Below are 22466 nucleotides of genomic sequence, written 5' to 3'. Positions count from 1 at the left end.
CCCAGGCAACCACTAACTACTTTCACTCTCAATGGATTTGTCTACTCTGGACATTTCACATAAACACAATCATATAATAGGTAGCCTTTTGCGACTGGCTGCTTTTACTTAACATAATGGTTTTGAGGTTCATCCATGTTGTAGCACGTGTCAGTACTTCATTCCTTCCAAGGCTGGATGGTATTACATTGTATGGATGGACCACACTTTGTTTATCCATTCAGCAGCAGATGGGCATTTGGTTTGTTTCCACCTTCTGGCTACCATGAATAATGCTGCTATGAACATTCATGTACAAGGTTTTGTGTGGATGTATGTTTTCAATTCTCTTGGATATATAAGTAGAAGCGGAATTGCTGACTCATATGGTTAACTCTATATTTAGCATTTTGAGGACCTAACAGGCTGCACCATTTTACCATCCCACCAGTAATGCATGAGGGTTCTAATTTCCCACATTCTCACCAACACTTGTTATTGTCTGTCTTTTTTATTTAGCCACCCTAGTGGATATGAAGTGGTAGTTTACTGTGGTTTTGATTTGCATTTCCCTATAACTAACGGTGCTGAGCATCTTCTTACGTGTTTATTGCTCATTTGTATATATTCTTTGAAGGAATGTCTATTCAGTTCCTTTGCCATTTTTAAATTAGGTTATATGTCTTTTATTCTTGAGTTGTAAGAATTCTTTTACATTCTGGATACTAGCATGGTCATAAGTTTTCATTTATTTGGGGTAAATACATAGGAGTGGAATTGTTGGGTCATAAATTAGGTGTGTATTTAATTCTATAAGAAACTGCCAATCAATTCTTCCAAGTGGTTATATCAGTATACATTCTCATCAGGTAGTATGAAACTTCTAGTTGTTCTGCATGCTTGTCAACATTTGGTATTGTCAGTCTTTATAATTTTAGTCATTCTGGTGTGTGTGAAATGGTACCTTATCGTGACACTTAATTTACATTGTTCTGATGGCTAATAATGTGGAATATTTTTCATGTTCTCATTGACAAAAACAACAAAAAACACTTTCATTTCATATAGATGCTAATTTCAACATATATCCTCCTCCACACACACACACAAACTTTAACCACTTTCAAATTCCCCATTGGAACTGGCCAAAACTGTATTACAATATTTTATAAGAGCACATACTATGAGACAGTGGACTCTGAAATCAGACTGACTGTTTGTTGTTAGAAAACTCCTATAAATTAATGAAATTATGATATACATTTATTTTATAATTTCAAGTCTCCTGGCCATAGATCTTGGTTCAAGGGTGGGCATGTGACCTGGGCCAACTCAATTAGGGTAAATTTCAAGACCATTGTTCAGAATCTGAAATAGACAGTTCCCTGTTGGTAAATATAACCAACTCTCCGAGGGAAAGAAAACAGTCTTGATTTGCAGCATCTGCCAATTTCCATGGTATAAATACTCCCATGATAGCCAGTTTCGAGCTACAAACATGAGGTCATTAAATGCAGAATTTGAAACAGGGGAGCCTGATTGTCTCTTGCAAGATGGTACAAGCCAACTCCAGCATGCCACTAGACAGACACCCTCTCCCTTCCTGGATGTGCATGAGAAGCGCACAATCCACCGTGTGAGAGCACAGACCCTACAGCCAGGTGAGGAGCCACCCTTAAGGTGAGGCTCACACTGGAGTGGCACAGAGTGAGAATAGAAAAAGTAGAATATTTGATGACATAATTAAAATGCTAGATTAAGCAAATTTGAGGCACACCCAACTTTGAGGTCTTCAAGAAGTAAACGCCAAATGTCCTTTTATGTTTAAACCAGGTTGAATTAATTTGCCTGTTAGTTTTCCCAAAAAAATTCCTAGTAGATATAGTATGTATTATCATAATCATAATCATTGTTGTTACTAATTTTTCTAGAACCCCATCATTCTGAGCACTGTTGATAGATTGATTGATTACTCCAACGTAGGATGTCAGACCCAATCGAGGCCAATCAGATGTGTTCAAAGTATGACTGAGTGCGAGGGAGTCAATAGTAGGAACCAATGATGTTCAACTTGGAAAACAGCAGCAGCCGGCTCCTGACACGTGAAGGAAGCCAGGCTATATATGGTAAGGGAAAATGAAGTTGTCATGCAGAAAGCAGCAAAAAGAAGGAGGAAAAGAGAGAGCATTCTGAAGGATTCTTCTTACTGCTTTTACTTATTCTGGAAACCCACGACTCCCCTTCTTATTTTTAAACCTTCCTTTAATGAGATAACCCAGTGTCCTTCTTATACACTCTACTTTATATCTAAGTTAACTTGAAGATAATCTACCATTTTTAACAGGAAGAATCTTGATGAATGCATTTTTTTACATATATGTACATTAAAAACTCCCTTCCCCTTTTTGGATAGAAGATTATCTTGGAGAAAATTGATATTTTTATCAGAAAACATCTATGTGATTTAAATCTTAAGTCATTTTAGGAATGCATTTGGCTACTTAGCTAGGTTTCTATTCAACTTGAAGAAATCTTGAAGTATCAATTCAAGACATATTTATTAAATTAACTCTAAAGAATTTCTTCATTATGAAAATCCTAGAATAGAAATGCTTCTAATTGGGCATAAATCTACAAGTTAAAAATGTGAAAGACTAAACTTCAATGACCTTACCATGCAATTAGAAGCAATATGATCTTGGAAAAATATGACTAAAAAGAGATACACTAAACTTAGATTTATGGTTTGAATACTGCCAAATTATGTACCTTAACTATAACCTCAGAATTTGTCTTCCAGACACCAAAAGCTCCATTGGAATTTTAAAAATTCAGAGTAGGTTAGTTTGAGAATCAAAAAACACAAGGCATTAGCTATAAAAATATCTCTAGCCAGCAACAATATATAAAGTCGTAAAAGCAAAATCACAGAATGAAAGGAAATATTGCTGATGCTGGATTAAAATCTCAGCATCACATTGGTCAGATGGCTGCCATGCAGATACCCCTTAAGCATTAAAGAGTTAGTTTTTGAGTTGTTGGCCTAATGATGTAGACTATCACAGTGGTGGATATCTTAGAAAATTATGGAAAGGCTGTGAAACATAAGGTAAAGTGTGTCATTAGGTTGATTATGTTTCCAAAAAATAATTAAAGGAACTAGTTAAATTATGGAAAGTTCACTCATGAAATAGCAATGGTATATCCATATTGAGACATAACTAAAACTCACTAAATCTTTATAAAAGGCCTGTATTCAACAATGATGAAGTTGGGCAGGGGAAAGGCAGAGGAAGTTGAGAGGAGATTTTAATTTTTTTGTGGATGGCAATAGAATATCAAATAACTAAACAAATCATTCAAGACAATCTGCTCATTCTCAAAGACTGACTCAATAAATTATGAAGTAATTATATTTAGTAAGTTGCTTGATGGATTAAAACATTTTTGTATCCTTTCCAGCAGTCATTTCTTTAAGGTAGGATGTCCTTCCAAATTTTATCCATAAGAAATAGAACATTACATAATATCAGAATTTGTAAAGTTACCTAAAGTCTAAGAACATATCGAGGATTAGCATAAACAAGGTAATATACAAGAAAATTAGATATTAAGATATCAGTAGGCATCAAGTAATTCACAATACATTTATCTTTTTCTCAAGCTCTCCATGTCACATCACTGCTCTAGATCAATGATATCAGCCTGATTCTTCAATGAGAAGACACTTGGTGACAAAGACCACAGGCATCATAAAATAATGATATTAAACACTTTTCCATAATCATAGGGGGAACCAATTGATTACATAACCAAAATATACACAAAACTCTCAAGTAGAATATAATTAAATTCAACTTGGATGACTGTCTTCCAGGAAGAGAAAGGAATATAGTCAAAGTTTGCAAAAAGTTCTTCAAGGAGTAAGATAGATATCAAAGCTAAGTTTATGGCCAAGAGGTAGCATTCAATCAAACATGTGGGAATTGTCAGGAAGAGAAGTACCCTGAAACTGAATGACACCTTCTCCTTGGACTAGAGCCCATGTCATGGGACAAGGAGCTATAATTATTCTTAATTTTATCTTCAGCAAATGTTTTGATGTACATTTTCTACTGAAATCTCTGAGATTTAAAACGATCCTTCATGATTTATTTTATGACTCTTTTCCATCTTCCTGAAAAACTTTAAACATGTTTATTGTTTGAAATGGGTAAGGCTTGTCCAACATATTGAAATCTAATTTTTATCATATTCTTCTGGGCTTTATTACAGAGCAATGTTCACTTCTGGATTCCATCATGATTCTGAGAACTTGGAGAGAACTGAAAGGAAGCCAAGGATGAGTAATTCAGCCAATAGCATAACCTTGTGGCATTTCGGTTCAGAGTGCAACTTTTCTTTGGAGTCATGGATAGAGAGAGACAGAGACACCAAAGAGGACCAGAGATGGGGGAAGTCCTTTTGGTTGGAATATTTTAATACGGTAGATAAAATAAAGTCTTTACGATAAAGTAGGGGAGGTTCTAGGGAGAGAGACATGAATTAGGGAGCAGCACTGTCTAATTAACTTCACTCCGAGTAGCTTGGAGACTGGACCCGTCAGTGGAGGGGTGACTCAGCAGGAGTGAGAAGCACAGTGTGTGCTAGTAAACAACCATATACAATGTGCTAGTATGGAACTCAGCTCCACAGAGCACGAAGGCCCAAGTCTTATAACACAGACAAGATAAGCAAGGACTCTCACGTAACTAAACCATCTCCTCTACCGCGTGCCAATTTGAACAAAATATCAGTAAGAACTATTTCAAAAGAACCATTGCCCAATGCTTTCTAAAATAACGGATTGCAAAATATGCCAACATTCTGATTTCTTTAAAACAATTGAGCAAGCAAAGAGAAGAAATGGTAAGTAATTGAGTAAAGCTACTTTATTTTTTTTAACTTAGATTAAATGGTGGGGGGAGATGTGAACTAAAACAGCTGACAAAACTCAATTGTTGTGCTTCTTGATGGAAGAACGGGCGAAAGGAAAAATCTAAAACTAAACTTTCTTTACTTGTTCTTTTTAGCTCTATACTAGGTGTAGCCTGTAAACCAGGACTTTTACGTTAATAAAAGTGAATTCAGGCAGATATGATGTAGGATTTCTCATCTGGCTACTCTGGAAATCTAGCCCTCTTCCTCTTGGGGCTTCTGAGGCCATCCCTGGAGGACAGTGAGCAAAATATTTGCCCTTCGTTTCTCTCCAATTCCTCTGTTAAGGCGCTATTTTACTGTCCAGTTCTTATCAAGAGATACTCTGGATCTGAGAAAAACTGAGTTTAGAATTTACCCAGATGTAGATTTTTTAGTTAAGAATTTCTACACCCCTCATTCTCACCAAAGTGAATCAATGATATTATCCAATTTCGATGATAGAAAAATCAAGGTACAGAAGGCATTCACTTGCCTTAGGTTACCTCATCTGTTAAATGCTTTATCTATGAAGTAAAAATAAAAATAACAATAATAATAATAATGGCTTATAATCTTCCCAGTAACTTAGAGGCATCTACTTGGCCACATAAATAATGAAAACACAAAAGTATACTTTTAGACTGCTCAACATTGGGGAAAATAAAATCAGTATTTATTTAATAACATCTGATTCCAAAATAAGTATGAACGTCAGTATTTTCTCTCTCAGGCTTTGTTGTTAGCTATTGTCTGTTTCTGGTGTTTCATTTTTAACCAGAAGAAACATTTTGAATTTGTCAGTTCTCTATTTTATTTTACAAACTTCTGAAGACGCTGTTAAGAATACCGAGAGCTATTTTAGCCTTGAGATTACATTCAGAAAGAAAAAAACAGTTGTAAATTCTGAAATGGAAATTTCTTCCATCTCTTCTAATTGATTTCGCTGGAAGTTTTATGCTTCAGTAGTGATTACATAGAAAATATGAGCAGTCTGCCGTTCGGAGAATGACTAGTATTAGAGATGTAATAATAATGAGAAAGTTCAGAGAAACTTAGGCCAACATAAAATATTATAACATACTTTTAGAGCAGCTTGCTTTAGGGGAAAGTAGGTCACTGGACCTTCGTACCCTCCCCGTGTGGAAAGTACCCGTGTGTAGCTGAATGGTCAGTATGCAGGCCTGGATAGTAAAACCTTTCGTAACCAGTTGTCGGTGTTTAGTAGATACAAGGTATGGACCAGTGTGTTTCCCCAGAGTATTTTATAGCTTGGGATAGCCCATTTTTTTCTTGCCAAATCTACCTTTTTTGCTAATGGCCCACCAAAAGAGCGGATCTGGACCCCTCATCTCTTGCTAGGCCAAAGCTGGCTCTGCTGGCATGTTGGGCTCAGAAATGCTTAGTCATTTGGACAGAGTCTCTCAGAAATAGTTCCTATTGCTTATAGCAGCTAGAAAGGCCAAGGCTCCTGCAAAAAATCTGTGTTTTTTTTTTAGAGCAAGTGTCAATTTTATCACAATATACTGCACGTGAATTCCTCAGGCTCACTTTAGAAGGGGGAGATGGCTATTTTTACTGGAGCTAATGAACCTCTAGCTTGTTGATGGTATTCAATCAACATCAGCACTCATATGATTAGTAATAAGCATCTAATTTTAAAGTAAATTTGATTAATGTTGGGAATCATCATAGTCCAATTAATCCATAGCCTGACATCTCTCACTTAGCAGTTTGAAAATGCTGAGTACTTTTAACACTGGAAACGCACAAGACATTATCATAAGGAGATAATTTCATAAAAAAAATTAGCCTCTTCAACTGGCTGAGGATTAGCAAATTCATTAGTAGAAGCAGAAATTTAATCTGGCAAAACCAAATATCTCACTTGTGTGAGGGCGTGTCTAGAGATCCTGACTGGTGGCAGCAAAAACAATAAAATAATGGTCATTCTGATGAATTATAGTTCACAAAATATGTTTCTACAGGCATTATCTGATTTTCGTAACTACTATTTTATATTTTTAAAATACTAAAGTGATTATCAGAAAGAAAGGATATCTAATTTGCACTGTCGTGTGACTGGTAATTGGCCAACCTGGCATTGCGACCCATCTTAAAATACTGTGCTTTCCCCAACATCCCCCCATTAGGCATCCACAGGACACTACCCTTTATCCCACCTTGTCAGCTAAACTCAGGAAGTCACTGTTTGGGGCCAGTGTAGGTTCCCTTGTAATAACCCATATACCATCAGGTTTGGCAGGGCTTTTTATGGCTATCCTAAATAGCATATTTACCAGCATCTCCTTTTTTAGTCTAAATGATATTGGCATTTGACATTCTTCTGTTTATGAAATTTAATGAGAACAAATGCACATAAAAATGCAGAATCCGAGCCCTGTTGTTAAAACAACGTTCCCCTGATTATAAAATTATAGAAAAAGTATAAGGAAGAAAATAAATATCATCTATAAATCTATAGCACAGCAGTAACAATTCTTAAAGTTCTGCTTAATAGCCTTACGGATTTTATTCACACCCCTAAATATGTTATTTTAAATAGAAAATTAGATCATCTTATATAAACTGTCACCCTCCCCTAATACTGTATATATCATGAACATCTTTTTATATCACTGGGATTTTGTGTTAGCAAACGCAGAAAAGATTACGTTTGACTTCATATTCCATTTTTACAGCGAAAAACATCAATTTACACTAGGCATTTTCTAGCAAACACATGTGCCAAAAACTATAACTTGTAGAGATGTAGGAAAAAGAGTTCATAGAAAAAGGATAAAGTGAGAAAGGCTTTGTACAATTTATCCATGTATCAATACCGACATGTCATTTTAATTTTTATGAAGCATAAATTTCCCAGATGCTGGATACCGCAGAACTTTTTGCTAAGTGTAATTTTTCACTGCCATGGAGACTAACGCAACCAGAGGGAAATTCTGATTATGCTGCGGTAGCTTGATAAATTTACACATTAATTGCAATGTGGAAATGGAAAGTTACTTTGTCAAAAATATGAGTATGACTGAGTGGTTGAAAATACCCCTTTACTTGAAGGGATCTTTTTCTGTGGCGTCATAGCATCCTTTAGATAACCGAGTAGTGTCTAAAGAGGTCACAGCCCAGCCCAGACCAGCAGCTCCACGTTCCTTTTGCTAAAATCTATTTCCTAGAGCCAGGGAATGACCCCAAAGGGGCACCTGTGGTTAGGGATTTATCCCTATGGGATTGATACAGATGAAAAAGAAAAAAGAGATGAAAGAGTGTCCCATGGTAATATTTTTAAGAAGTACAGCACAGATATTTATTAATTTTATTAATTCATTCACTCATTCCACATTTATTGAGCACCTGCTTTGACTGAGCACACAGTTTCTCTTGCTAGTTATAGTGTGTGTGTGCATGTGGGCGCACACCTGCACACGTATGTGTGTAGAATAAATGCAAATGAATAAATTAAAGACTATTATTAACATGTAATACATTTCAGACTTATTCTCTTTAAGCAATTTGTGATGTTTGTGTTGTTAAAGCTTGTGTTATTTTTTCACTTCTGGATGGAATATATGGAATGGTACATGTGTTCTTAAAATATTGGGTGGAATTTGAATCAAGTTTACATCATATATACCATGCAGCATTTTTAATACTTTCTTCAAATGGTGATTTCAAACTCTCTCTGCCTCTACTCATCATTCATTCATTTATTAAGAATCAACTGTAATTTACATAAGAATAAACTTACCTTCCAAATGGAAAGACACAAAAGTCAAAAGGACCACAGACAGAGGATCAGCCTCTATGAGGTAGGTGCAATTCATGTTGTTGTCATATTGCTTTGGGTAATTCGGAGAAACGACGTAACCTGAAGGATTAGTAAAATTACGCCCACATCCTATGGGGGAAGAAAAAGGCATTATCAGAACATTGGTTCTCACATTTGGTATCTTTTTATCAGTGAGAGAAAGACTCACATTTCCTAAATTCTCTAGAGACGTATTCCCTGAGATACTCGATGGAAGAAGCAATATCTAAGAGAGCGGAGCTCTGATTTAAAAATAAATATACACGAAAAATAACATCATACATTTTTTAGAAAATGATGCAGAGTTTTGGGCTAGTAGTAGAAATTTTACCACAAATCCTGTGCAAATCACTCAACGTTAAGGTATTGAAAGAAAGGATAACTTAGCAAAGATTTAATATGATTCATGTAGATGGAGAAATAAAAGTGATGAAAAGTGATTTGGATCTGATCAGTACACCTAATGGTTTAAAAATATCTCATTATATTATTAGAAAACCATGCTATTTTCATTACCATTGTCATAATAACAACACCTGTTTTAAAAAAAATGGGTGAATTTACTAATCCCAACTCTTATCAAATTCTCACATAAACCCCTTGTGTCAGAAATAGAGAAAACTATCTTTTTACCACTAAAATGACATATGTTTTCATAGAAGCACTAATTAATTCACATCACTCTCTATCACATATGAAGTATCAGTATCCTTCTAAACTGATGTTAAAACACACAGCACTACACACACAACAAACAAGTGAAACCCAAGATGGGTCTGGGGTCGCCTCCTTTACACCGCACTCCTTCGCTCATTCATGTCTGCAAGACCCCTTCTCCGTGTTACTTCCTCTAATTCCTTTCATGAAGCCTTTTCTTAAACAGCGGTTTGAAATTAGTGGCTACTTGAGTTAATTCAGCCAACAGGTTCACACCATTGCTTCTCAGGCTTGAAAACGCTACATTTCCCACAGATGTAATTTGTGAATGGTGGTCAGAGAAGGAAGAGAAAGCCCTGAGGAAAGTGGCTCCCCAGGGTGACTGAGCATGAGAGTCACCTGGGTGAGAGCTAAAACTTGGGAAGGTCCCACATGGAAATGCTGAATTCCGAGAGGTCTGGGGTGAGGCCCCTGGAATCAGGGTGTTGTTAAAGCCTCAAGGGATTTCGGTGCAGGCAGTCAACGCGCTGCATGCCAGCCACACAGGCTGATGTGGGCTAGTGGCACACAGGCCTTTCACATCATTTCTCAATTGACCGACCATTGAATTCAGTTCCATTCTCAGTGATTTTGCAGGAAAGTTGTACTCTCAGGATAAGGTGCCCAGCCACGCTCTTCCCCTTGGACCCCAGTTCCAGCCAACCCTGGTACAGCCCCCACTCTTCCCCAAGCTTGCCCGCGGCAGCCATACCCCATCGAGGACCTCTCCGTTGGGCTTTAGGGCTACTTACGGCTTACAAAGGATGCAGAGAAGCCCTGAGCTGGAGCCTCCTGAGACTGGAACACGGCAGTGAATGCGTTTCGTGGTGTGATGATGGACCCGGGAGCCACGTTCCCACAGCCTGTGGCTAACAGGGCTTTGTCGACCTCCTCCGTTCCTGCCCACACCTAGCAAAGCCACAAACGAGACAATGCTAGCGGTTTTCCCCGTCCATGTTTTAATGTGCTTAGGCTGGAAATGAATGCTACTCAGGTGAATAGAGGCCTAAACATCATAGTAAATAAAACACATGCAAGTCTGCAATATTTTCTTCGGAGAATATTTTTTTAAGCTGCTTTTTTATAGCATATCCCATTCTTGACTCTTCCAAGGAGATTGTGTTCAGGATTTTGTGTAGCTAGGCAGTGATTTTTCTAGAAAATTGATCAGTATGCAGTTTCTGCTTACCTTCTCCTCTCACCTTCACCTGATCTGGCTTGCTAGGTGACAAGGGAGACAGACAGCAATGTGTGCTACTGTGGTGCTTACCATTTCTCCCTCCGGGGATGGCAAATTGGGGGTTGCAGGTAGAGAACATTTACCAAGCAAGAAGCCCATGGAAATTAATATGTTTGTGGAGCATGAAGAAAGCGGACATGAATTCCAAACACTGTATACAAGTAATTAGCATGAATTGAAACAAATCATAGGAGACTTCCTGGCAGTGTTAAATTTTAAGGTTCATTTTGAGGAAAGGATGCAATTCAGTCATTATGTGCTATTATGCACTAAAGACTGGGTTGGCAACTCCCAAGTAGACTGGGCTGTTACTTAATTAGTTTGGCCACTTTAAAAGAAGTAATTGATAGACTCATTTGAAAAACAGTTGCTGAGGAATAAATCGTGAGCCTCAAAATTCCAAAGCAAGCTAATCCTAACCTGGGGGGAGGACATTAATCATGGAATCACAAATTTAATTGCAAAATTTCAACTCTGAAAGGAGCTGTAATGCAGCTGTTGAGAGGGTATGATGAGTTGCTTGACCTATCTGGGAAGTGGTGAGGCTGCCGGAAGAAGCCCTGATGGTATGGAAGAGGCGTGGCTACTTCAAAGAAGAGAGAGAAAACTGAGTCAGGTGTGAGATGAGGCTGCGGAGTCCACGCAGGCCCTGCGGCATGTTAGAGATCCAGGCCACTGTCCTGAAAACGGCACACAGCCACTGGAAAGCTTAAGGCTCAATGATGCTTGGTTTTTGGAAAACACTACAATATGGAGACTAGGAGGGAAAAAGAAGACGCTGGGAGATCAGCCAAGAGGGTTTTGCAGTAGTTCAGGCAAGAGATCATGGTGTCTAAAATGTTGAGTCACTCAAGGAAAATATTGATGTTAGGTAATGAAAACACATTGAACATGTTTAACCAGAGAAGATCCCCCAAGTTGAGTGAGTCTCAACGGGGAGCAATGTTGCCCTCCACAGGGGACATTTGGCAATGTCTGGCGGCATTTTTGATTGTCACGTTTGGTGTGGGCAGTGGCATGTAATGAGTAGAGGCCAGGCATGCTGCTAAACATCCTAAAATGCACAGGACCACCCCCCACCTCCCAGTTAAGAATTATCTATCCAAGAAGACAAGAAGGTAATTGGGTTTGGATTAGTCTTATGTGACTATTCAACATTTTCTTCACATCAAATTATATAAAATTACTCATTTGAACATATCACTTTCAGGAAGATTACTCAAACAAAGCAATAAAACATCAAGCCACTAAAAACACTTCTACTGGCAAATCAGTCCATAGCAGGAGGTGTGAAATAGCACTGACTCATTATTTCTCAGTTCTTTAAAGCCATTTCGTTTCAAGTGATTTTCAAACACTGGGTATCCAGCTGTTAGTCATCTTACTGAAGTCAAATTATATTTGCCATTTATTAGATATGGGAGGTGCCTGGCCTGGAGATATGAGAAGAAAAGCACAGATATCCTACCAAATATCTAAGATCAAAAAAGTCTTGGGAAAGAAATGCACCCTCCCAATTTTCCCTAATATCCCCTTTGAGAATTTTTACCCCGTTAACTATCCAGGGAAACAGTGTACAGAAGTTTTCTATCCACATTTAGTAAAATTATAAACATGACTTACTGAGAGATAGATAACTGCATAGACTATTTTTGCAAATATTACTAAAAAGGTCAAGTGATAAGAGGTAGGACTTTGAATAAAGAATCTCAAGATCTTTAATAAAGAACTCCAAGAATGCTCAAATGCTTGTACTTTTCTGAAGTCATTAATTAGGGACCTGACACCTCTATCTTCTGGCCCAAGAACATAAGGGTAGTAATGACAATAATGGCAAAGAGTTATTAAATATCCATTGCTGCCTTGTCAGTCAAGAACTCATTTCATTGGCTATATGACCCAGGACTCATTGAAACTGTATTGGATCTACAAAATGCCACGAAATTGTCATCAGGTCAAAAATTTTCTAACTTTTCTTATGATTTTGTACAATTCTGCCTGGCTGCATGTGATATTTTATCATTTGAGTAATTTTTTTTTTTTGGTAAGAAAGATTGGCCCTGAGCTAACATCTGTGCCAATCTTCCCCTTTTTGCTTGGGGAAGAGATTGTTGCTGAGCTAACGTCTTCCTCTATTTTGTATGTGGGATGCCACCACAACGTGGCTTAATGAGTGGTGTTGTAGGTCTACATCCAGGATCTGAACACGTGAACCGCTGAGCAGCCGAAGCAAAGTGCATGAACTTAACCACTATGCCACCAGGCCAGCCGCTTGAGCAGTTTTTGCAAAAAATAAATATTTACTGAGATAACTGCAGATTCACATGCAATTGTAAGTTATAATAGAAATACCTTATGCACATTTCCAGTTTCCCCAACATTGATATCTTGCAAAACTATAGTATATATTGTAACTAGGATATTGACGTTGATACAGTCCACCAATCTTACTCAGTTTCCCAGTTTTACTTGTACTTGCACATGTGTGTCTTCAGTTATATACAAGTTAAATACTATCACACTGAAGGTTCTGGACAGTTCCAGCACCACAAGGATCCCTAGAGTTGCCCTTTTACAGCCACATGCAATTGACTTCCATACCCCTGTCTCTCTAACCCAGCTGTCTGTCCTCCATTTCTAAAATATTGTCATTTCAAAAACATTACATAAATGAAAGAATATAGTATGTAACCTTTTGGAATTGGCTTTTTTCAGTTGGCAAAACTCCCTGGTGATTTGTCCAAATTGTTAGTCTGTCAATATTGAGGAGTTCTATTCCATGGTATGTATGTACCAGAGTTTGTCTAATGATTTATCTGTGGAAGGACATTTGCACTGACTCCGTTTCCGGCTATTACAAATAAAGCTGCTATAAACATCTGTATAGGTTTCGGTGTAGACGTAGTTTGCATTACCCTGGGAAAAATGCCCAGGAGCGCAATTGCTGGATCTTATGGTCAGTGCATGTTTAGTTTGATAAGAAACTGCCAAACTATTTTTCACAGTGGCTGTACCATTTAACAGTCCCACTAGCAATGGATAAGCAATACAGCTTTCTGCATTCTTGCCAAAATTTGGTATTGCCAGCTCTTTTTAATGTTAGACATTCTGATAAGTTTGTAGCAATATCTGATTGTGGTTTTTTAAATTCACACTTCCCCCAATGGCTAGTATTGTCAAACATCTTTTCATATGTTTATTTACCATCTGTGTATCCTCTTTGGTGAAATACCTGTTCATATCCTTTGCCCAGATTCTAACTGGATCCTTTGTATTTGTATTGCTGGGTTTGAGAGTTCTGCATATGCTCTAGATAGCAGTCTGTCGTTAGAGACGTAGTTTGTAAACCTTTTCTCTCCGTCTGTAGCTTGTCTTTTCATCCTCTTCACAGAGGCTTTCACGGAACAAAAGGTTTTTAATTCTGATGAGAAGAAATTTATTAATTTTCCTGTGGATGGATCGTTCTTTTGCTGTTTAGTCTAAGAACTTTTCACCTATCTCTAGGTCCCAAAGGTCTTCTGCTATTTTTTCCCTTAGAAGTTTATAGCTGTATATTTTACATTTTGGTTTAGGATCTATTTTGAGTTACTTTTTGTGTAGGGTGTGAGGTTTGACATTGCTCACTGTAGCTGGGTCCCTCTTGCTGGTTCTGCCCACAACTTCAGGATCTCCTGGCAGAAACAGGAGTCTCGGGCCCAGCAGGGAAAAGAACGCTTCCCCAGGTTACTTAGTTTTTATAGGGCTCCAAACTGACCTCACGTGTTAGTGGTGTTGGCTTTGTCTGATGGCAGAGGGACTCCCATTCAACCCAGAGGAGAAATGGGCCTAAGTCATTTTTCAATGCCATTTGAAGAACTTGCAAGACTTTACTAACATCTACACACTTAATGTTGACTCAGTCCACGAGAGAGAGAGTTCATTCGTTCCATGAAAATAGCAATTAGAAAAAGAGTATATTAAATATGCTTTATTATACACATATTTTATATACATATGGGATTTTTATTTAAACAGTAAGCATGAATCTATCAGATATAAAACATAATTTGAGAGATGGTGTAAAATAATAAATAACATCAACAATAAAAGCCACTTCTATTCATTAGTAGGTTTTATATACCAAATAGTGAGCACAATTTGTATTATATCATATTACCTCTAAGGCTTTAAGCAGTCCTGCTAAAGTAGAAATTGTTCTCTTCATTTTATGGTTGAGTAATTTAAAGTCCAAATGCTTAGCTCATAGAGGAACATTCAGGTGGTAAATACAAGAGGCTATGTGAACTCAAGGCTGATGTTCTTTCCACTAAAAGGTGCAGCCTCTTAGAGACAGAACATAGAAGACGTAAAATAGCACAGATGGAATGAATTTATAACGCAGTCATCATAGTCGTAAATCAATGAAAAGCAAAGTCACTGCCATGTGAGCAGTATTGGCAACTTTTGAGAGAGAGCGCCTTACAGATGACCCCACTGCCATCATTTCACATGGGTCTCTCATGGTCTTTTCAGCTTGTGGCTCTTAAGGCCAAGGTGAAGGCTGGCAGTATTGACATCTCTAGCCTTCTGTAATTTTTATAGCATACTTTAAATGTTGCCCATAATATGTCTTATATTTGTTTTGTCCCTGAGGATCTATTAGAGAAAAACAAAGAGAGAAAACAGAAAAAAAGAAAAAAGATTTTCCCTTCTCTCTTTCGCTTCTACAGAAAGGAAGAACCATAAATGCTCATGAGAATTTAATAAGGCCAGAAAACAATCTCCTTAATTATTTTTCCTATGTATTAGCAAGTGAAAAGTCACAGGGCAATATGTCTATTGTGGCTGAAATGTTAACCCCTAAGAGCTGAGGTTTCTCATGTTTTCATTCAAGAAATCCAAGCAGCAGCAAAATTGTCCTTTTCTTACTTTGAGAGGCAACGAGCCATTTCTAGTGTAAACGTTTATATGTTCACAAAACCAGATCGGCTCCAATTCAATAAACAAGCGCACTAACCTTCACAAAGCTGTTCTGACACTGTCCATCACCACTGGGGATTAGGAAGTTGCTGTCAAAGCTGATCTCCAAGTGTTTACTTTCGTGAGTAATGACCGTCCAGGAACATCTGCTGTTTTCGGGAAAATTCTGAGGCCAGTGGGGGGATTTGATTGTACCATTATCTGAATGAAATATTCCACCACAACCTTAAAAATGGTCATGGAAAAAGTCATTAATTTGTGAGGCAAATAATTTTGGTAACCCAAGACTTTTGGAGAAGACACATTTTTAGATGTGAGATTTCGGGTCATCTTTCCTTACATGTGGGTGACTGGCCTTCGAGGCAGATATGCAACAAGAACTCTCAACAAATGTAAGGTGCATTGAATCCACACGAAGCTTCAGCTGTTACCGTTTTGTTACACTTATATGAACTCAATTGAGAACACTAATCCTTGTCATAAAGAGGATAGACTTCTATCCTGTCTTCAAAGAATAGCAGGAGTTTTTATTCCCTTTGAGGCTCCATATTATTTGTAGCCCAGAAATCCCAAGTTCTGTATTTTATTACCACCAACTCATGAGAATACAACTCTAAACTCATTGGTAATTTTACCCTAACATACAAGACTAGAGAACATGATTTTGAGGAGGGAAAAATTCTCCCATCAAGCCACTTGGTTCATTCATATTGAAACATTCATGGATGAAAATAAATTACATGGATTGACAGAAAGAGAAATCTGAATTATTTTACCCTATTCAAATATGTACGTCAGACATGACAAAAGAAAAAAAGTACAAACTCAAAATTAAGTTCAATTAAAGAGTATTCCCTGTATCTTTTGCTTTTAAACCCTTGGAAAAGCAGTGGTTTAATGAAAGAAAGTTCGACTTATTCCATTAAGATCTTCATAATAACTCTGACTCTCCTAGAAAGAACTGCCCTGTGTGTGTGTGATATTGCAAGACTTTAAAGAAATCTTGACTAAAGTAGCTGATGCAAATTCTTGTATTTTCTGGAAATTTCCATGAAGTTCATACTTTATATGCACAAAATCTACTCTTTTGAAATCAAATCTATGATATTTTGCCACATACTACAGACAGAGCCTTCATTCTAAATCACAAACCTTATTTCATCACTTTGCTGCTCTAAACCCCATTGCTTAAGAGATAATATGGAAGCCAAAGCTCTTCTTGATGTGGACTACTCATCTTCCTGCCCTCAGCTCACCACTCAGCATTCTGCCTCCAAGCTCCCAATATGTGAAATTACTTGTGATTCCAGCACATCTTTTCTATTACTTGTCATTCCCTGGGTGTGCCATGCCCTTTTGCCTATGGAGGCAGCATGGTGAAGTGTTAAGATCAAAGTTTCCAGGCTCCATTGTCTTTATTCAAATCCTGACTCTACCAATTATAGGCTACATGACCTGGGCAAATTATCAAGCCATTTATTCTGAGTTTCTACCCACGCAAAATGAAGAACATATGAGTCAATGTTGTGTCTTCCTTACAGGGTTGCTACATGAGATGACACCTGTAGAACTGGGTCTGACAGAGAGTGGGTCCAAATGTATACTTGTTGAATAAGTTAATTAAATTTTAAAAATACCTCAATGAAAAAAGACAATGAGTGCAGAGGATGTTTCTTTTACCTAAGGTTTGTGCGCTCCACGTAGCATAAAATCCACCATTTTGCACCGAGTGGTCCGAGTTAAAAATCACCACCAGCTGGTTGGAACCAGACTGGATCGTCCTGGGATTTGAACTTCCGCAGTATTGTCCTATTATGGGCGATCCAGGAGAGCCACCATTCCTGACAGTCACAGAGTCCCAAGCACAGGTTGAATGGGCTTCAATATCAAAGTCAGTAAATGTAAGCTGCAGGAGAAAAAAGAAATAATGAGGCACTCCGAGTTATAAGTGAACTTACCTACCCAGAGTTAGATAAGATCCTCACAAATCCTTTGATTTGGTTTTAATTTATATAATTTTGTATTTAGGTCTCTTATTTAATTCTCCCCTGTCCTCCTCTCTTTTTCCTTATTGAAATTTCTCTTGGAAGTTTTGAGAGAGAATGTTTCTCTAGAAACTGGAGCCATTAGGGGGACCTCCGCAGTCCCCTGGGCTTGGATGGCAACTCATAGCAAGAACATGAACACCCCTCTCTGTTGGATGAAGAATTGTCTTCTAGATATACCTCCTCCTATGCTTGACAAAGAGACTTCATTCTTCATTCACTGTAAACTTGCAGATGCCAATGTATGTACTCTCATGAGAGAATTTTAGGGAGAAAATGATCTGATTGCAGGATCAAAGCCTATTCTAAGCACTTGCTCATTAAAAATACTCTGTTCAACACAGACACAATATTGTAGTTTTATAGTCTCCAAAGTACTGTACCCAGTCATCAGAACTCACAGTGATGGTGTGGCCTTGTGGGGCTTCCAATAACCAAGAACAGTGGGTCAAGCTGTCATAAGAGGCTGGATAGTTGGGGCTTGTGATTACTCCACTCTCACCTGTCTGTATTCCACCACAGTCTGAAATCAGATTTGTAACCCTCTAAATAAGAGAAAAGGAAAAAACAACCCTGCAAAGCCAAAGCAAGTAGTACTTACAGCTATCATTCTTTATGATTTAAAAAAAAAATCCAATAAATGAATAAATAGATGAAATTGGACAAAAGCACAGTAAAACTGGGGGGAAGATCGGAAATAAACAGAATCCCATACAATGTTAATTACACAGAATCACATAGTGAAAACAGGCTCAAGTTTAGTACAAAGGAGAAGGAAGATAATCTGTACCATAAATGGGGAATAATTAGATGTGTGTTTGACAGTAAATGCACTAGGGACAAAGTAAATAATATTGCCTTTCTTGAAAAAACTAGGCCAATGAAAATAAATATAAGCTTGAAGAATATGATCAGCACCATAATTAAAGACTTTGTCATTTGATAATAAGCACGTGTGTCTGGAGTCAGCTATCAAAGTAGACATTAGCACAGGAAGTTGAAAAACGGATCTATTTCTAAAGCACAGTATGATCTGAGGCTCCACACGAGTAATGCTGCTCCTGATGCCTGACTCTTTTCTTTCAATTTGATAAAGAAAAAACAAACAGCGAGATGGTGGATTGAGCTGATAACCAATCTCGCTCCTTCCCCCAATCAACCATTTGATTATAACTCAAAGAAATGTTAGATAAAACTATAACCAAAACATATTTTGAGTTATAGCCAAACTTAATGGAAAGAAAGGAGTCTCTAAAATCTATAAACAATAAGTGTATTCAAATTCCAATGAGAAATCTCAAAGAGAAAGTGTGACAGCCAGAGAGGATATAGAACCAAGATGTGGACCCCAGAGGTTTTGATAACCAGGCCGAAAGAGAACACATGGCTTTGGACCCCCACAAAAGGAAGAGCTGGAGCTGAGTCTTTTATATAAAGTTGGGAATCTAGAAGGACTGTCCTGTTAGTGAAAAAGGACTGGAAAAACTTCAATGGCCTGGAGAAGCAGCAAGGATAGTGCCCTTTCTTGGGCTAAATTTTCAGGCACAAACCAAATGTTACAGATGCAAATTCAACACAAAACATTAGCAAATAATATCCAGTAATGTGTTCAAAACACACTTCATGACCCAGTACAGTTTATCCTGGAAATGAAGGGATGGTTTAACAAGAGAAAAGTCTTTCAATATAATTTATCACATTAACATATTAAAGGAGGAAAAAACAGGATCACCTCAATATGCAGAAAAGTCATTTGATAACACCCGGTACACCATTATACTCATTCGCAGTAAAAAAAAAAAAAAAAAAAAATGTACACTAAGAATTGAAGGGACATTATTTAATGTGATAAAGAGTATTTCTTGAAAATCTGAGAGCAACCAATATATTTAACAATGAAATGTCATAAACATTCACATTCAGGTCAAAAACAAGATGCTATCATCCCTTCCATCCAACATTATGACTGTGGCCTTAGCCAGTGAAATAGACAAGAAAAAGAAATAAAGCTTTGGGGTCAACAGAAGAAAAGTACTACCATTTGCATAAGATATGATTGTTTACATAGAAAAACCAAAGATAATCTAGACAAACTACTAAAACTAATAAGACTATAGCGAGATCTCTGGGCTACAGATGAATGTATAAGAATCTTAAAATTTCTGGGTATCAGCAACAGCAATTAGAAAACAGCAATTAGAACAGGTAATTTAGAACATCTCATTGACGTTAGCTACCAAAACCAATAGCTACCTAGAAATAGGCCTGCCAAATATATGTGAGATCTTTATGGAAAAAATTATTATCTATTATTTTATTGCCAGAGTTTGAGAGCTTAATCGTAAGTCTTACCTGTAAAGGAGTACTCTGCATGGAAGCCAACATGCTCTACACGTTCATTGGTGACAAAGTGTATCCATACCTGAGGATAAGGTATAACCAATGGCATTGCAGGACTTGAAGGACCACAAAGCCTCCACATCAGAGGCCCATCAGCATTACCTGAACAAAACAACATGCCAAGCGCCATTGTTTGTATAACTTTTGAGAAATACAGTTGATGAATTCAGAAGGAATGAATAATAAAAAACATTTTAAGATATTCATTGACATTTGTCTAAATTTTCCTTTAGTAGCAGACATTTCATAGATTTCCTTTCTATCTTTGTCCACTGCAAAAGAAATATATGTGTACAAAATATTTACCTCCAAAAGGGTAAAAAACAAACAAAAACATGCTTTTTTCATATGAGCCTCATTCTCTATTGTATGTGCTGTTTTGTCCCAATTTGTGTTTTCATAATTATTTTAGCATAAAATTTTGTGATAACATGGAACTCAGTGAAACTTGGACAACACAGATGTTACTTTCCTCCACTAAGGAGCATCAATGTAACGATAGGAGCAATTTGATGGCTAACCTGTGCCTTGACTACAGGAAAAAGCTAAAATGGATTCATCTCCCATGAATGCAGATTTTTAAAAACTCTCAAGAAAATTATGGTTTACCAAGTGCAGCTCAATCCATTTCTACCATGAAAACAAAGACAAACTTGACTGCTTTGGGCATAATTCCCCAAACAGCTTCCATGTGCTTCTCCATCTGGTACATCGCAAAACTTCTTTGGACTTCTAAGTCCTAAGTAGAATTCCACAGCCTCTTTTGTGAGTCCTGGAAACCACCAACACATTCTGACCACTTTATGTTCTAGTGTCTGAGGAAAGGAGCCTTGAACAGTAGATGAAAGTTGAAGGGACCACGTGAACTCACTAACAGAAAGACAAACCAGAATCTCTCCTGGGTAAATCTCACATCAATTGAATTATAGGATCTAGCCGTAAACACCGGTCCATCCCACTCACTGTTCATAGGGCATTGTTTTCCTCAGCTGGGCATACACAGAATTACCACTTTGTCTGACAACATTCTTTTGGATATTATGTACATGTATTATAGCCATTTGACTCCTTTCCAATGTTGGTGGTCTTCAAGCATAAGAGGGTACTGTAGATAAATGGGAGAACGTGCTCCTTGATTGAACTCACCCACTCGGAACTCTAGGACATCAAACTGACAGTCTTGGTGACTTTCTAGGTAAAAATCCTCAAAACGAATGAAGATGGATGAATTTCCCTGATTTGGATTGCTGACAGTCCATTCACAGTTTAGGTTTCTCAAGTAATTACTGACTCCATTATAGCCAGGAGAAGTAAAGTTTCCTTCAGGAGAATTTGCAAGAGACCCGCCACACACTAAGAAAACAAAAAGCAACAGAGAAAGTAGCAGCAAGATTCACACCATCATAGAAGATACAAATAATAACAAAAATAGCAACAGTAACATTTTTATTACTTTGACTTGTTTTTTGAGGCGAAGTCAAGGTTGTGGGTGAAGGGCTGGCACATGCATGCAAACAATGGAAGAAGTTTCCGTGGGTTTAGAAAGAAAGATGAGCAAAAATAAGCAGCTCCTTTATTTCCCTGTAGATTAGGGTGGGGTTTGGCTGTGCATCAGTCTCCTAATTTAGGCCTATTGTTCGCTAATATTTAATTTAGAGGAATATCTAAATATAAGGGTGGTCCCAATGGCTCCTGGTTAGCATTTCTCCACCTCACCTAAGAATTTATTTGAATCAAACAGATAATATAACATTGGAGCACCAATGAATTTGCCCCTTTTAATAGGGAACGAATGCTCCTTGTATCAATGAAATAAATGTTTTTTTAAATATTCAGTTCCACTCTTCCTAAATTTTAAAACTCTTAGATAATAACACCAATCCAGAAAGTAGGACAGATTTAGAATAGAAAGGAGATATCTTGCTTAATTTTTAAATACTCTACATCAAATGTGAACCCCTCATTCATTTACAATGGCAATATATATATATGGATGGATGACTAAGAAACAGTAAAATCTGTCTGTCTTCAATTAAATTAGTTACTCTCTGGGAGTAAGTCACCTTCTAAGAGGTAGATGATGTCTTTCAACACAAAATAATTAACCAAGGACTGCGGAACTGGCAACCAACTGTAATGGTGACATAGCATGGAATTGAGCTAGCAGCTTTTCTAAATACTTCTAAAAGTATTTTGAAAAGTTTTTAATTCGCATTGGCAGTTTTCTCTCCAAAACCAGAGGTTTTTTTTTTTTTTTTGGTCTGGCATGGGTTTTCTAACTGGTTATGTATGCTTGTCTTATGTAGAGACCCCAGGTATAACTGTGACCACTAAAGGGAAAATAGATGGCTCTGCTGCTGTTGGC

The 22466-nt window shown here is 37.5% G+C and overlaps 1 protein-coding gene across 1 annotated transcript in view; it reads right to left on the bottom strand.

Annotated features, from left to right (window-relative positions):
• The window catches only part of CUBN (cubilin), a 256171-nt gene that overhangs the window by 48246 nt on the left and 185459 nt on the right, over positions 1 to 22466 (bottom strand). The window contains exons 50-56 of the mRNA XM_044762035.2: positions 21248 to 21454; positions 20054 to 20203; positions 18103 to 18224; positions 17337 to 17562; positions 15694 to 15881; positions 10210 to 10366; positions 8702 to 8851 (exon numbers count right to left, since the gene is read on the bottom strand). Coding sequence (XP_044617970.2) covers positions 8702 to 8851; positions 10210 to 10366; positions 15694 to 15881; positions 17337 to 17562; positions 18103 to 18224; positions 20054 to 20203; positions 21248 to 21454 — 1200 coding nt within the window. The remainder of the gene's footprint in view (positions 1 to 8701; positions 8852 to 10209; positions 10367 to 15693; positions 15882 to 17336; positions 17563 to 18102; positions 18225 to 20053; positions 20204 to 21247; positions 21455 to 22466) is intronic.

This window comes from Equus asinus, chromosome 29, assembly GCF_041296235.1.
Source record: "Equus asinus isolate D_3611 breed Donkey chromosome 29, EquAss-T2T_v2, whole genome shotgun sequence".
Taxonomy (NCBI): domain Eukaryota; kingdom Metazoa; phylum Chordata; class Mammalia; order Perissodactyla; family Equidae; genus Equus; species Equus asinus.
The sequence above is the reverse complement of the archived record's forward strand: the minus strand, read 5'-3'. Positions and strand labels throughout refer to the sequence as shown.